At 45.3% G+C, this 14,601-nt stretch overlaps 1 protein-coding gene across 10 annotated transcripts in view; it reads left to right on the forward strand.

The window, feature by feature from the left end:
• Nucleotides 1-14,073, forward strand: part of SNX19 (sorting nexin 19) — a 38,634-nt gene extending 24,561 nt beyond the window's left edge. For 5 of the 10 annotated variants that reach the window (XM_061202982.1, XM_061202985.1, XM_061202988.1 and 2 more), the window contains 4 exons: nucleotides 10,083-10,267; nucleotides 11,060-11,147; nucleotides 11,319-11,452; nucleotides 12,085-12,178. In XM_061202982.1, coding sequence (XP_061058965.1) covers nucleotides 10,083-10,267; nucleotides 11,060-11,147; nucleotides 11,319-11,452; nucleotides 12,085-12,092 — 415 coding nt within the window. In that variant the 3' untranslated portion in view covers nucleotides 12,093-12,178. Of the gene's footprint in view, nucleotides 1-10,082; nucleotides 10,268-11,059; nucleotides 11,148-11,318; nucleotides 11,453-12,084 lie in introns of all 10 variants that reach the window. The other 5 variants (XM_061202983.1, XM_061202986.1, XM_061202989.1 and 2 more) reach the window with 3 other exon arrangements.
• The last annotated feature ends 528 nt before the right edge of the window (nucleotides 14,074-14,601 follow it).

The following is a 14,601-nucleotide window of genomic DNA, read 5'->3' on the forward strand; positions in this document are numbered from 1 at the left end:
AGAAAGGAAAGGGTCAGGATAACTACCTGGTGACTGAGAACGAGCCAGGCTTGCTGTTCACACGGGACCAAGGAAAGAAGGAAAGGGAGTCATTTTGAATCCTGCAATCCCTGTGGTGATTGTTTCATAGTTTAGTGTAGACAGGTCTCGTTTTAGGAAGGATTCTGAAATAGTGTCCTCAAGTTACCCATCACCCCAGGGAGCCCCTCCTCAACCTTTGTAAACAGTACCAAGGTGGTTCGCCCTTCTAATATTTACATCCCTGAACCTGCCAGGAGAAGAGTAAGTCTTACAAAAGGAAAACTAAAGCATGAAATGCAAAGTTCCCTCAGCATCCTGCCATCATTTAGTCCCTTGGATCTGGTAGAATTTTTCAAGAGGATCCAAAGGAGTCTTTCTCTGACACATACACAAACACACAAGCACTTTCAAAAATGCTTTCATTTTTCTCCTTTCATCTCGTTAACTTTGTGAAGGAAGCAAGGCAAGAATCAGTCTTAAGAAGGAATCCAGAACTCAGAGAGTTGTTTCAACTTCTAAGTGGCCAAACCAGGCTCAATCCTGTGTGTGGCTTTTCAGTGCTGTTTTCACTCATTACAACACGCTACGTGAAGCCTTTGTGGCTCTTCTGGCTACCGAGCTTTTTTTCCCCTGAAGGGTATGGACCAGTTTTATGTGCAGTGTTGGGGTGAAAACTGTGATGGCCTCTTCTGGACAGGAACCTCTCAGGCTTGGAGGAGAGACATGGTGGTTCCAGAGACTCGGAGGGAGTTACTGATTGTGAGAAAGATGTCCTGCTGCTGCTTTTACTTGGGTCAGATGAAAAACGGGCAGATATCCAAAACGTGTGACTGATTTTGCCCAGCTTTGAGGTCTATCGGTCTCGATTTTTCAGAGCTGGTTTATGGTACATTTATGGCCACATAGTGTGGGGCTGAGAAAAGTTGTCCTGAAGGCCTTCAGAGGGGCATAGATTTGTGTAATCATCTTTAAAATTGGAATCCTACAAGTGTCACACTGCTCAAGTCTAGAACAGATTTCTAAACATTTCCACTTGCCATCAATCTCATTTATCCCATGAACACAGAACCCCCAAGCGGCTCCCTCTCATTCTGTATTTGTTAGGAAGGTAGCCAGACCTTTGCTTTTGGCCGTTGGTACCCAGACATTCTGCTACCTTGTATTCTTCTTACTATAGCTTCAAGTAATGGGTTGGAATCGGCTCGATGCTGCTCCGTCCGTCAGGAGCACTTCCCAGAATACAAGTGTGACTCACGGTCCGCATAACCCCTTTGCTTTTGTTTGACTTTCAGTCTCTTCTGTCCTCTGGGCCTATTTGCCAGGAAAACTGACAAAAACATAGACTGCTGGCAGCTGTCTCTCCTCTCTAGGATTTATGGAGTGTGCCAGACACGAAGCCCAGCTGACCCACTCCCTTGCCTTCCACCTCTCTTCCCTTCCGGGGGAGTACATAACCAGGTGTGAATTGCATGGATTATTCATGACGAATTCATAATTGTAGCTCAGCTGACTTATTACCCAGTATACTTCTTATAACATCCACCCTACAGCTGGTATATTGGCACACAGTTCAATTTTAATATTAGCCTAAACAAAAGTTCTTAGGAAAATAAATCTGCCAAATGCTTATATAAATACATCTCAAATGCCAAATACAAAGGATTTCTAGATTGTCTACTTTTTTTTTAAATTATTGTCCTCCTCCATAAGCACAAATAACTAAGAGCTCACTGTTCTTTCGCTGCTTTAAGTATTGGGAGGTTTGCCTTCTGCACAGCTTAGTTTGAGCTGTGCGCCATGCTTTAAGACCAGTGTTTGTCCCATTTACATCAGTAATTCACTTAGTAACTAATATTTATTGATTACCTACTATGTGCCAGACACTATGTTAAGTGATTAAAATACAAAAAAAGACCCCAAATTCCTACCCTGCAATCTTATAAATAAAGAGTTATAGTATGAAGTTAGGACTTTAAAATGAACTCTGTACATGATTAAGAGAAGGGACTAAGTAAATTATGAGAAGCCCAGGGAAGGCTTATGGAGGAGATGATATCTGAGATAGGATTTAAAGGATGAAGGGAAATCGAGAGCTGACATTGTAGAATAGAGCATTGAAGGCAGAGTTGTGAAGCAGTGTGGCATATTTGTGGTACTCGAAGAAGTCAGGTACGATTGGGAATATACGACGTGCAGCCAGAGTGGCCAGAGATTACACCAAAGAGTTCAGTAGGCACCGACCCATACAGAGCCCTGTGCGCTATTCAAAGAACGTAGGATTCGACCCCCATTTATTAGGAAACCATGTACAGAATTTAAATAGATGATGACATGATCAGCTTTATAACTTAGAAAAAGCACTTCAATAGTGCTGTCGAGGATTAATGGAAGGAAGAAACATTAGAGCCGGGGAGACAAATTAGGAAAGAGTTACACTGACAGAAATGAAAGGTGATGGGGACCGAAACTAAGGTGATTGCTACAGCGATAGTAAAGGGGTGATGAATTCATGAGAAACTGAGCACTGAGGAGGTCGCTCAACTAGGTTCAGTAATTGTTTCAATAATTATGTGGTGTTGCATGGGGCACGTGGATTAGGGGTGGAGGAGAGGAGAAGTCAAGGGCGACTCTGTCTCCTACCGTGTGGATTGAGAAGCATAACTAACGGAATGGCATAGTGTCCTTCTCGACAGCATGTCTGACTGGTGATGCTGGAAGTTTCTTGTTGCTTATTAAATCAATAAATCAATAGATTATTACCTACCTTTGTGTAAAAAGAAATAATGACACATGAGGAAGCATGGACTATATCTCTAACAATTTTGAGATTTTTAGTAGAAAACTTCAGGACTTGGAGGCCTAGATTTTCATCCTTTCTTTTATCTGTAAGCTCTGTCTTTGGAAGAAAAAGGAAAATGTAGAATGAATAGTTAATTGTGTAGCTGGTACAGAGGAAAGGTTTTTAAATTTTCTTCCTCTGGCAAACGATGCTCACCTGGTGGACTCCTGACTGCAGTTAGAACATAACTCAAGGGTAGTAGGAAGAGTATACTTGACAGGAGACCCATCAACTCAGCAAAGAGGAGGAAGCTGCAAGAAAAACTCAGATACAGCTAAAAGTGGATGTAATGGAAAACAGCTGACAGAGAGAGGAAAGTAGAGGTAGGTGAGAGGTACTAGAATTCACAGAAGAACATAACAGAGAATCCTGTCTCATATGCCATAATAACAAGTGAACTTAAAGTTTTAACACTGGAAGTTATCGCTGAGAGTTTTGGAATAAGGTTGATTCATTCAGTATATATTTGATGCCTTATTATGTGAAGGGCACTCTTACAGTAAATGCTGAGGAATATACCAAAATGAATTGAGATCCCTCCCCTCAAAATTTTACAATCTTATTCTTTTGGCAGTTTTAAGAAGCTCAACCAGTATGTACTGAGTAAATGGAATAAACAAACACATGACTCCAGTAAGAAAGGAAAAGAATCAGCATCAAATGAAACCAGAGTAGTTAACTGAGATCAGACTATAGATGAACATATATAAAAAACAGAGAAAGGGGACACATACTGAGTAATGCAGACAACAGAAACTAGAACTGATAAGAATGGTGTCCAAAAAGCTTGACTCAGAAGGAGCTGACATTGTGGATAAATGTTAGTGGAAAAGATTTTTTAAAAAAACAAACAAAAAAAATGCACATGTTAAAAACAAGAAGAACAAAGAAAATACAGGTAAATTGTTTGGAACAGATGCTGTAGTATTAACTGGTTACATTGAGAAATCATTTATTCATTTATTCAACAACGAATTGGTATACTTTTTGCCTAGGGTATTTAATTTCTGTTTTTTTCTGTAAAGGAAAAGGGTCTAACAAGAAAAATTGAGCAAATGTGATTAAACTAGAATTGAAGACTAAAATAGGAATGAAAATAATAAGAGAGCATTCAGTCTGCTTTAAAACTCATGTACCTGACCCAGATGAATTCTGTTCCATGGAACTGAAAGAATTTGTATTTATCATTGAAGACCTAAGATCATTAAGAAAATTTCCGTATAGAGATGTGTTGGGTTGGAGACGGACAAATATCTGGCCTTTTAAAAAATGGATACAGGCTCCTGACCCTGACATTTATCTCTGGAAATTTCTGAAGTAGATTATGAAGTAGATGTTTTGTGAACACTCAGGAAGAGAAACAGCAAGCCCTGGAACCCAGTGTGCATTCAGTGGGAATGCACCCTGCCTGATTAGCAAGGTTTCTTTCTTGCTTAGCAGGACTATCAGACCATTAAATGAAAGGAATGCATTGGTGGTTATATTGTCTGTGAATTTCAACAAGCTTATGCCATATTTTCCTAATATCCATATGGACATACATGGTCTGGACTGTGGTACTTTTAAGTGGTCCATGGCTAACTGAGTGTCTTTAGCCCAAGTAGCTAATAGATTGATAGCCTGGAGGGCATTTTCTAGTGACAGAGCATTGAACTTACCCTGTTCATCAGAAATTTGCAAGTAACTCTAATGTTAGAGGTATAATTAATACTCTGGGTGACAGAAGTTAAGATTCAAAAGGATTAAAAGAGTTAGAATGATAGTCTAAAGCAAACAAGATGGAATTTAATAGAAATAAATATTATAAATCAGAATTTAGATTTTTTTAAAAATTACACAAGTACAAAAGGACAAGTCTAGGCTTAACAGGCGCATGTGATTTTTTGTTAAAGTACGTATGTGGACTTAGGGTTCTAATTGACTGCAAACTCAGTATGAGTCAGTGCTTTGATGTGTGTGCCCAAAAAGCCAACACAGTCTTCGACTGTATTAATAGAAGTATGGTGTCTGGATCAAGCAAGGCACTAATCTGCATTTTTTGCTGGTCAGGGCACATCTGGAAGTTGTGTTTGGTTCTGGGCACTCCATTTTAAGAGAGAATAACAAAGCAGCCCACACCCAGAGGAGGGAACCAGGATGAGGAATGGTTCATTTCTCTCCTTCATTCGTCTGATGTTGAGTGTCTTCTGTGTGCTCAACCTTGACGTTGGCAGAATCAAAGATGTATACCTTGTGGAGGAGACTTAGCATAAGAGCTGAATTTAAAAATGCATAGTGTTGTCTTTTGAAAGAGATTTGACCAAGTAACTTTAATACCTCCTGTTAAACTTCTGAGGATATAAATAGGAGCAATGACTGGAAGTTACAAGGAGGCAGATTTTGGTGCCAGTATTTAAGAAGCATCCCTAACGAATTGAAATTACCCTTTTCAGGAATTACGCAACTTCCCCAAAGTCACATTCCTCATTGGTGGCAGAGCTAAGATAAAAGCCCAACTTTCTGGAGTCAGAGGCCAGAACCCTTGGCTCTGCCATGATATCACACAGGGGATTTCTACTTTGGGAGGAGGTTAGATAGGGTAACCTCTTTCCTTCCAGCTCTAAAGTTGTATGTTTCTATAAGCCTCTTGCTATGAAATGCTTGTTTTTTTCTCAGTGTTTTCATTCGTGAATTGGTGAGATTGGAAAAGATAACCTCGAAGGTTCAACAGAGGATTTCTTTAACCTCCTTGGTTAAAAATACTTCAATTCTTAAAGCATATTAATTTTGTATCTGCAACTTATATGTTACTAATCAAAAACAAAAACTGTTTGTGGCTAGATATAAAACTATAGAACTCAGATTCTTAAATCATGATGTTCAGTCAGTAGTCTTCCTTTGAAGCACATGTTTTAAAGATGTGGATCCATGATTTAAAACATGAAAGCAAAAATCAAAGAAGAAATTGTGTGAGACTCTACAAGCCACTTTAGATTTCACAATAGTCACTGGGAGGAAGAAGCAGGAGTTTCTTGCCCTTGAAGTTCATTTCCTCCTCATTCTTCTCCCCACACAGGGCAGGAAAGGATTGTGACCTAGATACACAGTCAGAGGGCCTGAACTCTCTCAGGCACAGCCGAGCAACCTGGGTCTGGCTGCCGTAGGACTGGGAAGCCTAGAGCTGAGCACAGACAGGGAGGAACTGTCTGTAAACACACGAAGGGGCCATAGCAGGAAGGCAGAGGCCTGGGAAAGGAATCAGAGGGAAGGGAACTGTGAATTTTATCAGGTGTGAAGTTGGCAAAAACAACTTGTGTAATGGGAAATACCTTGGACCCACACCATCATCCTCAAGATCTCCTTTCTCTCCACCCAATAGATTGGGCCTACTGATTTCATGAGCAAATGCTCAGAGCAATGTGCTAGGACTGTGGGTACAGAACACAGTCTTCGGGTTTATGCCATTGTAAACATTTTACAGGGTGCTTGGGGGCGGGTGGAGGTGGGGACTGTCTCCAGGAGGCTAAAAATGTGGCTTGAGCTTTTTCCTCCTTCTCTTGGAACTCTTAATTCCTTATACCATGTCGATGTTTTTCAAACTTGTTTTAAACTTCATCTCACAGTAAAAAATACATTTTACATCATGACCCACTATGAACACACACGCACACACACACACACACACACAAATACAGATCTGCTATATCCATATATACATGCATAAGTAAAAGGGTCCCAAAACTTGAGGTGCACTTTTATGTTTTCTGTTCTTACCTATTTACATTTAGGTGTTCTTTTAAACGTTGTCACAAACCACAGAGCAGACGCCATGACCTCTAATGCTGTTCAGCCGCAGTTTGAGAAACATCCTGTGCCCAACAACCCATTTAAATGACTGTTAACCCTCCTCTAAGGGTGACGGGATGAGTGGACACTTGCAGTCTGTAGATCTGTTTAAAGTGACAGAAGCTTTAATGTCATCTTCTTTTTCTCTCTCCTTCTCTTTGACCTGTATTTGGTACTTCCGGTTGGTTGTAAGTGGCTGAGGCGCCATCGCCCTTGTGTTGGATACAGAGGTACAGCCCAGCGGGTGAAGAGGATTCAGGAAGGAGCCCGTTACTGCCTTTCAGTTAGACTGCACCTGGCATTTTTGTTAGAATATTGTTATTGCTCTTAGGAATATTTTCTGTTATTATTTCACTGTCCTTCTCCCCCTCCCTCCCCATTAAGCCATACTTATTCAGGGCCTTCCTACTCAGCCATAGCAGCAATCTTAGAAAAGAAGTGAGGGGAATTTGGCTAATTAGATGTGGTCCCTTAAAGCTTTCTCCCCTTACTCTTGAGATTTGATTCTGCTGTTTTGATGGAAAATGACCTTCTGCTAACCTTGAAGTGCCATCTTAAGCCCTAGTATCAAACTGTCTCCTTTTTAGCCACAGCTTCGTCCCTCTACGTATAGCTGTTTCAGACCAGGCTCCTCTGAGCTTGGACTGGACATGTGCGCCCAGTGGGATGGATGCCCTGATCTCTGCATCCCATGTCTGGCATCATAGAGGCTCTTGCATGTCTTAGTGTACATCTGTTGTTGTTTTTTTCTCATTTTATTGCCTATTCTGGGCCCCCTAGTAAGGCTTCTTTGTGCTCTGAATCATTCAGAGATGGCCAGACAGAACAGATGTGGTTTGGCTTTTTTTCTTCATCTTTTCTTTGGGAAAAAGGTAGGATGGCAGAAGAAGATATCTAAATCAAATATCAGAACTAGAATAGTAGTAGAAAATAAAACCAGTGCTATTTGAGGCTCTATTCTCTACCGTATTTATTTTAGCGTATTTACCTCATGCATCTTGTATTACATAAACAATAACATTTGTATTTAGTAGATGATTTCTTGTAAATAATTTGTAAATAGTAAATAGTCCAAGGGATATGTGTGTTTATATCCCCCTTGAAACTTGAGCTGTCTGTTAGCTTAATAGTGATAGCAGCAGATTCCAGAAACTGATGCTGGAAAAGCCGTTATGACACACTGGATTGCAGACACATAAGTTCCATTCCTTTTGCTTCAAGACACAGATTTCTTTTTAACCTTCCCACTCCTAGGTTAAGAACAGCTTACTCTTACTTTTTCACACTTTGATTCTTCTTCCCAACACCCCCATTTAGAGTTTGATGAGGTACAGTCTAGTACATTTGTATAAGTTTATATTTTGCCACGTGCACACATTTGTTTTGCATCAAGCATGTGTGCATGAGACACTCAGTCACTGTGGAAGAGAACAAAGAGGACCTCCTTGCCCAAATGCAGCTTGAGGTCCTGTTCCCATCAAGTGAATGACCATTGATTCAAAACCGTGAGACTCATATGTTGTAAAACGTGCCCTGAAGGTGACCGAGGTGCCCAGGTTTGCTGTCGTATGTTATGCTTAGCGAGGAAGGGTAGAGTGGATGTTAAGATCTCTCTGAAGAGTTGAGTCACAGGTACTACTGGCTCCTGAGGACAAAGAGAAGGGCAAGCCAGCCTATTGTATGCGTCTGTGAATGAGAAGCTGAGCTAGAACTAATGCTGGCTTGAAGCCTTCTTGTTTAGGATTCTCCTGGCTCCTTTGGAGGACTTAAATTTTTTGACTCTCAGGTCCTTGCCCCTCTCCCTCAAATCACTTAGGTGAGACGCTGGTGCACATCCTTCACCTTAGCTAAAGTCACACAAGTGTATGTGGCTTGAGGTGAAGACGAGTTGGGTCACTTGATTCCCTGCAGAGAACCTGACCAGGTCATCGCATCCACCTCCCTTTGGTGACCCTCTTCTATAAACAGGAACAGGAATTCTTGCTACTGGATCCCTTTCATCAGGCGTCTTAGACTCGCTGAATGAAAAGCCCTATAAGAAGGAGATGCAGCCCTAATAATAACAATACGATTGTGATGGTTATTTTGGGCAAGAGCAGCTTTGTGCCGCTCTTGATCTCCATCGACGTCTGCCATTCTTGCCCTGCCATTACCTTTCAGACTTCCTATTCTTAGAATCATTTGTGAGCCCTGGGCTTGGGGGATTGCAGCCCCCAAAGCTGGAATGCCTAGCTTGAGTGGAATGCAGACTGTCTGGCAGAGTGGAGGTTAAATAAAGTTTGCGCTGGCAGCCCCCTCTGCTCTTGGATGGGCGACAAGTAGCTCGGGTTGAGAGTGATGGCATGAGCTGCGTGTGGTGCGGTACCAAATAGAGTCTCCTGTGCCTGAGTAACGTGGCTGATGGTTCATTCATCACAGCCACAGCCGTGCCAGTCTCAAAATGGGACCTCCTAAGGAGGCCTCTGCAGTCTTAAACCTCAGCTAGTGACCGTATCACTCTGAAAAAATGCAGAGACAAATAAAGAATTAACGTTGAAACGCCTTGCAGGAACTGCAGGTTTGGCATACCTGCCCCCTCAGCGTTACTGACTCGTTTTTGAAAGCAAGACAAAGGGGTAAATTTTCATTGTAATAAGAACAATTGCCAGTCAATCAACAAATATTTCACCTTGGGAAATTTTTGTTAGGGGGAACTCTTGTGGTGCTTACAATTTAGTTGGAAAAGTCAAGCTGTAGATAACATGAGAAAATAATTTATGTTCCAGAGTGCAATTCTGGTGCTAAATCTGTGTTCTAGAACTGAGTGCCAAAGGAGGCCTGAGGAGAGAGAGCATTTCTGGCTGGAATGCTCAGGAAGGATTTCGTGGAGGAGGTGGAGTTTGAACAGGTTTTGCCAGAGGGACAGATTTCTGTTACTGGAACGGAGAAGGCCTGGTCCGTAAGGAGCAAAGGGCAGGCGAAGGGAGTCCTCAGGACAGGTCCTGGGGGCTTGAAGAGCAACTGGATATGTACAGGGTGGCCGGGGAGAGGGATGTGTATAAAATCACCAAACCCTGCACTCTGAAGGCTGTGTGCACACGTTACTGAGAAGTTCCGGTGCTTTCCACTGGAGGACAGTTGGAAAGGTGCAGCCTTCCCCAGAGCCAGAGGCCCCTTTAATGTTCTGTTCTGAAGCCCCTAATACTACACGTGCCTCATAGCAGACACTCAGTGAATAATTCTGATAGTAGTTATTACTCATCTTCAAATTCTGTGATCCCAAGTTGTCGATTGGCTTGGTTTCACCTGTGAGAGTCGGTGCTCACTTGGCTTTGCTCTGTTCTGATTGCTCACATGACTCACGCCTCGCTGCGTCCTTTTCTCCAGGTTTACCTGACGCTTCTGTCTCCGACCACAGGTGGCTAGAGGTGCAGGTAGCTACTCTGACGTGTCCTCAGCGCTGGGTGCAGTACCTCCGGCTTCTTCAGGAATCCGTCTGGCCTGGCGGGCTTTTGCCTGAGTGTCCTCGACCCGTGAGGACCCGGGAGCAGAAGGCGGCTGCTGAGACGCAGGCTTTGCAGAGCCTGATGGGAGTCCTGCCAGGTGACTGGACACTGAGGCGGACTATACCAGCAACCCTTCCTTCCCATCCTGCTTCACCACCATTGCCCACCCCCGTCCCCGTTTTTTAAAAGGGCCTTGACTGTGGCTAAACTCAAAAATGTGTTGACCCACCGTTTCTGAGGCTAACAGGAAAATGGTCAGGACTTCCAGTGATGCTAAGGGAACGGGGAGGCTCACTTTAGGGCAGGTCTCTTCATTTTCCCGCCAGGTGAAGACTTCTGGGTCTCTGCCAACTCATGGCATTTTGGACCAGGGAAGAAAATGACACAGGTCCTGCAGAAGCTGAGCTTGCTAACTTGGGGCCAGTGAGTGAAGTGCATGGTCCTTAGCAGTAGATAAAAACAAACTCTGAAGAAGGTTTTTTCCCTTTGCTTTATATGGTTTTTTGGAGGGCGGGGAAGGCAGTTTGTTGCCTGTGGCTGCGCTGGGGGAAGCAGGGTGCAGTAGTGAACTCTTACCCTTGGGCAGCGTCACTCACTCTTACTAACCTCTGCTCTCCAGCCTGAACTGTTGTATCCGAAGTACCCGCACTTTAGTGACGGGTTACCAGCTTGTTTCTTGAGGCCCATTCTCATTTAGATACCTAAAGTTAAGAAACATTTTTCTTGGCTTTTCCCTGTTTTCTGACGATTTTAGTTCGTCTGTGTGGTTCAGAGGTGTGCCAGAAGTACCCAGTATGATTAAAGACAGCAGATATCTTGAGGAGACAAACCCCTTAGAAGCTAAAGCTTCAGCGGTGACACTGAAACCACATCTGTTTCTCCTCTTCAGATATCGTGGTAGGAATCCTTGGGGTGAACAAATGCCGGCTGAGCTGGAGTCTTGTCTTGGAGTCACTGCAGCAGCCCCTCATCAACAGGTGGGCACAGCTGAAGCCGCCTCTGGTCTGAGGCATCTCGGGTTTCTGGGTGAACAGCCTCACTGAGAGGAACGGTGCCGCAGTCTCTCCTTGCCCTGGGCCCTGGCCCCAGAGTGTGATGACCAGGTCCACGCACACTGGGTAAGACCCACTCTGCTGGCTTCTGAGCAGGTGTCAGGTGGTCGGAAGCTGGTGGGACCAGCCACCGTTTGCATTTGGAAGAACTCGATGCAGGCCCCGACGTGAGCTACTGAAAAGGCCCTGTCAGCCCCCAGGCCTGTTCTTCCCGACACCTGCCTGCCCCTGTGAGCATCTCGAGAACAGCCCTTGGCCTGGGCTGTACTTTCAGCACGGGTCTTTGCCTGATGCGAGGTAGACAAGGTGATGAGTCGGCCTCTGATGAGGGGGCCAGAAACGCTGGTGCGCCCTCCGCGAATAGCACAGAGAGGTCAGTGTTCCCCTGGCTGGTGCCTTGGCATGGAATCTTCTGCACGTGTTGAGTGCTCGTCCACTCCCCTCTCACCCCCCGCCCTGCAGCACCCCGTGTCTATTAACTCTCGCACCTCAAGGCTCCTGGCTTTACCTCATCACAGGTAACCTGAAAATTCTTAGTAAGTTGTTATCACAGGGATTTTTCCCTCCCTTAGAGTTCTTCAGAGCAGTGCCAATGTGCTAATGTAGCTAGCTATAAAGCAATGCGGAATTTCCTAACATCTAGTCTCAAGTACCATCTCCACCTTCACTGGGGTCACAGCCTTTGTGAGTTCAGCAGACTTTTATTTCATGGCAGAGGCTTTGCCCAGCTGTTGGTGTTTGGAGTCCACTAAGGATATCAGTAGAGGGGAAAGGGAGAGGGAAGATAAATGTCATAAACATGATCTGGTGTCTCTAGACCGAGCCAGACCCTCCTCTAAGTTGTTTTGTTCATTTGTTTCAGGCATTTGATTTACTGCCTTTGGGACATCATCCTGGAATTCTTGGATCTCAGTGCCTCTGCTGAGGAGTCCGCCGTGACCAGCTCTGCCGCAGACACCCCAGGCAGCCCCAAGAAGATGGGCATCTCCCCTTAGCCAGAGGTTATTCACCCATTTCTTCGAAGGTTAGGAAGGGAGCATTACTCTGCCACCCGGAGACCAGGCAGGAGGGCTGCACCTCTGGAACTGGGCTGTGGCTCAGAAGGCCTGGGGTCTCAGTGGCTCAGTTCTCCCCCAGCTTATACTCCATTTGTAGCAGGCGATGAGGGGGTATATGTACCAATTGCATGCATACCCATTTCCATGCCTCTTTGGTGGTGTTTGGACTGTTGCTGGTGGGTGGATCCTGCTTCCTTTGGAAAAGGAAGCTGTGAGGTAGAGGAATGAGCCCCTTTTGCCTCTGCTTTGCCCTCCTCCCTAAGGTGGTTTGCCGACAGCCTGGCCCTGTGCACACGTGTGCCTCACCCACCAGCGCAGGCTCTCGGTAGACCAGGAGAAAAACCACAGCCAGATTTTCTTAGAGGAGAAGACAATCTTCTGAGTTCTCTGTTCCCACCAGGAAACTAAAAATTCATTCAGCACCACTCTTGAAAGCCAGACCCCTGGTCCTACCTAGCTTCTCAACAGCCCCGCAGGAGGGAGGGAAACCTTTCGCAAGGCACTCCTTCCAGCACATCGGCCCCGCAGAGGGTGTCACTGCAGGCTTTCTCCCTGGGTGGCTGCACTCTTCCTGTCCCAAAGACCTCAGCGCAGACCGACAACACTTCTGGTAGATCCGTCCCACCCTCCATACCCTCTCCTGAAAGACAGCTGCACCGCAGGTTTTCTTTACTAGCTTTCTAACCCCCTCCCCGAGAGCAAGTGAGTTTTGACCTTTGTGGCCTTCTCTGTCTTTCTTCAATCCAATTGCATGGCAAGTTGCACCTTCAGCCCAGAGCTGCCCGAGGGAAGGGAAGCACTTGCTCCTTGGCTGAGAATGCCCAGAGGAGTGAGGGTTCTCTCTCCGCAAGTCTCTGGCAGGGAACTTGAACTCTAAACCAAGAACATTAGCAACTTACCCAGAAACAGCTTTTTACTTCCTGTTCCTTCAGGATCTAATTAGTCTTGAAGAGCACCAGTGGTGAAAGCAAAGGCATGGCGTCCATTAGAAAGACGGACAATTCGTAGAAACTGGTGGAAGGAAAGGAGGGACAGAGAGCCAGGAGGCAGGCGCTGCACGTAGGTCTCGCCGCGGGGGGGGTCGCTCACCCTCGTCCCTTTAGCTTGCACTTGCTGGGGAGCGCCTGCTGCCACTGAACTGGGACCCTCCCACTTGGAGGAGGGTCTTGGGGTTGGACTGGCGAGAACAGGGTGGGTCTAGGACAAGCGTCAAGGTTCTCTTAGATTAAAACGGCTCACAGGAGAAAGCTGTGAAATCTTTCTGCTTCCCCGCACCCTGCCCCGGAAGGCTTTTAACCATCAAACATGTTCTGAGGTAACTGGGGGCTTTAGCGGTACTGTTGGTGCCTAAAGGCAAGGGGGTGAACAAGGTCATGTCACTTGGTTCCTTCTGCCTTAAAAGTTGATTGCTACAGTCACTTTATGGCTCCAGAGTTCTCAGAGCGTCTCCCACCCTGGGCACTCACAGGAGAAGCCGCTCAGCATCTCTCCCTGTGGTAAGTGTCTGCGGGGTGGGGGATTGCAGGGGGTCCCACCTGACACTGCGCTGCTCCGCCACCTCCCACCACCAGGGCCAGGGTGCTCTCCCGGAGAGGTGGGGGGCAGCCCCGCGCTCTGCTACCCTTCTCTCCCCGTGCTTCGCTCTCAGGTGTACTTGCCACCTTTATTGCTTTGAATCTCTGCTACTAGTTCTGGCTCAGATATGACACAAAACCAGTATACAGGCTGACACTCTGTTAAACCCCTATAACTGTAAATTCTAAACAATCTTTTGATACTTCCAGCCCAAAGAACACTTCCTTGTGTTTCGTGTTCTATAAGAGACCCCACCTCCATACTCTCTGCCCCAAAAAGATCAGCTGTCTGCAGACCCTCCTTCTACCCAGAAGGGAGATAATGGATATCGTCAAGGAAATAATCAAACCCCATCTGGCTCTGAAATGAGCTCCCATGTTTAGGTAGTAGGTTCAGACAACAAGAGAGAGAAGCATTTGGGAGAGCGCCACAGGCCTCAGGAAAAGATACTCCAGCTGAGAGAGTGAGTGATGAATGAAGAACTGGACCTACACTAACCTGGAACATTCGTGATTCTCCTTTTGCCCTACCCAGCCCATTCATTTCCAACTTCCACTCTTCCTTTGCTCATGGCACCCAACAACAGTTGTGAGGTCCTGGGCGGAGTAAAAATATGTGTCAACATGGTCCCTGGCTATATGAGTTAGGTTGCTTTAGGCTGAAATTAAATTATAGAAACATTTATTGTCTTCCCTCAGATCAGTACCTGAGTGGGTGAGGCCCAGGGGTTGACGGATTCAGCAACT

This window comes from Eubalaena glacialis, chromosome 10, assembly GCF_028564815.1.
Source record: "Eubalaena glacialis isolate mEubGla1 chromosome 10, mEubGla1.1.hap2.+ XY, whole genome shotgun sequence".
NCBI lineage: Eukaryota > Metazoa > Chordata > Mammalia > Artiodactyla > Balaenidae > Eubalaena > Eubalaena glacialis.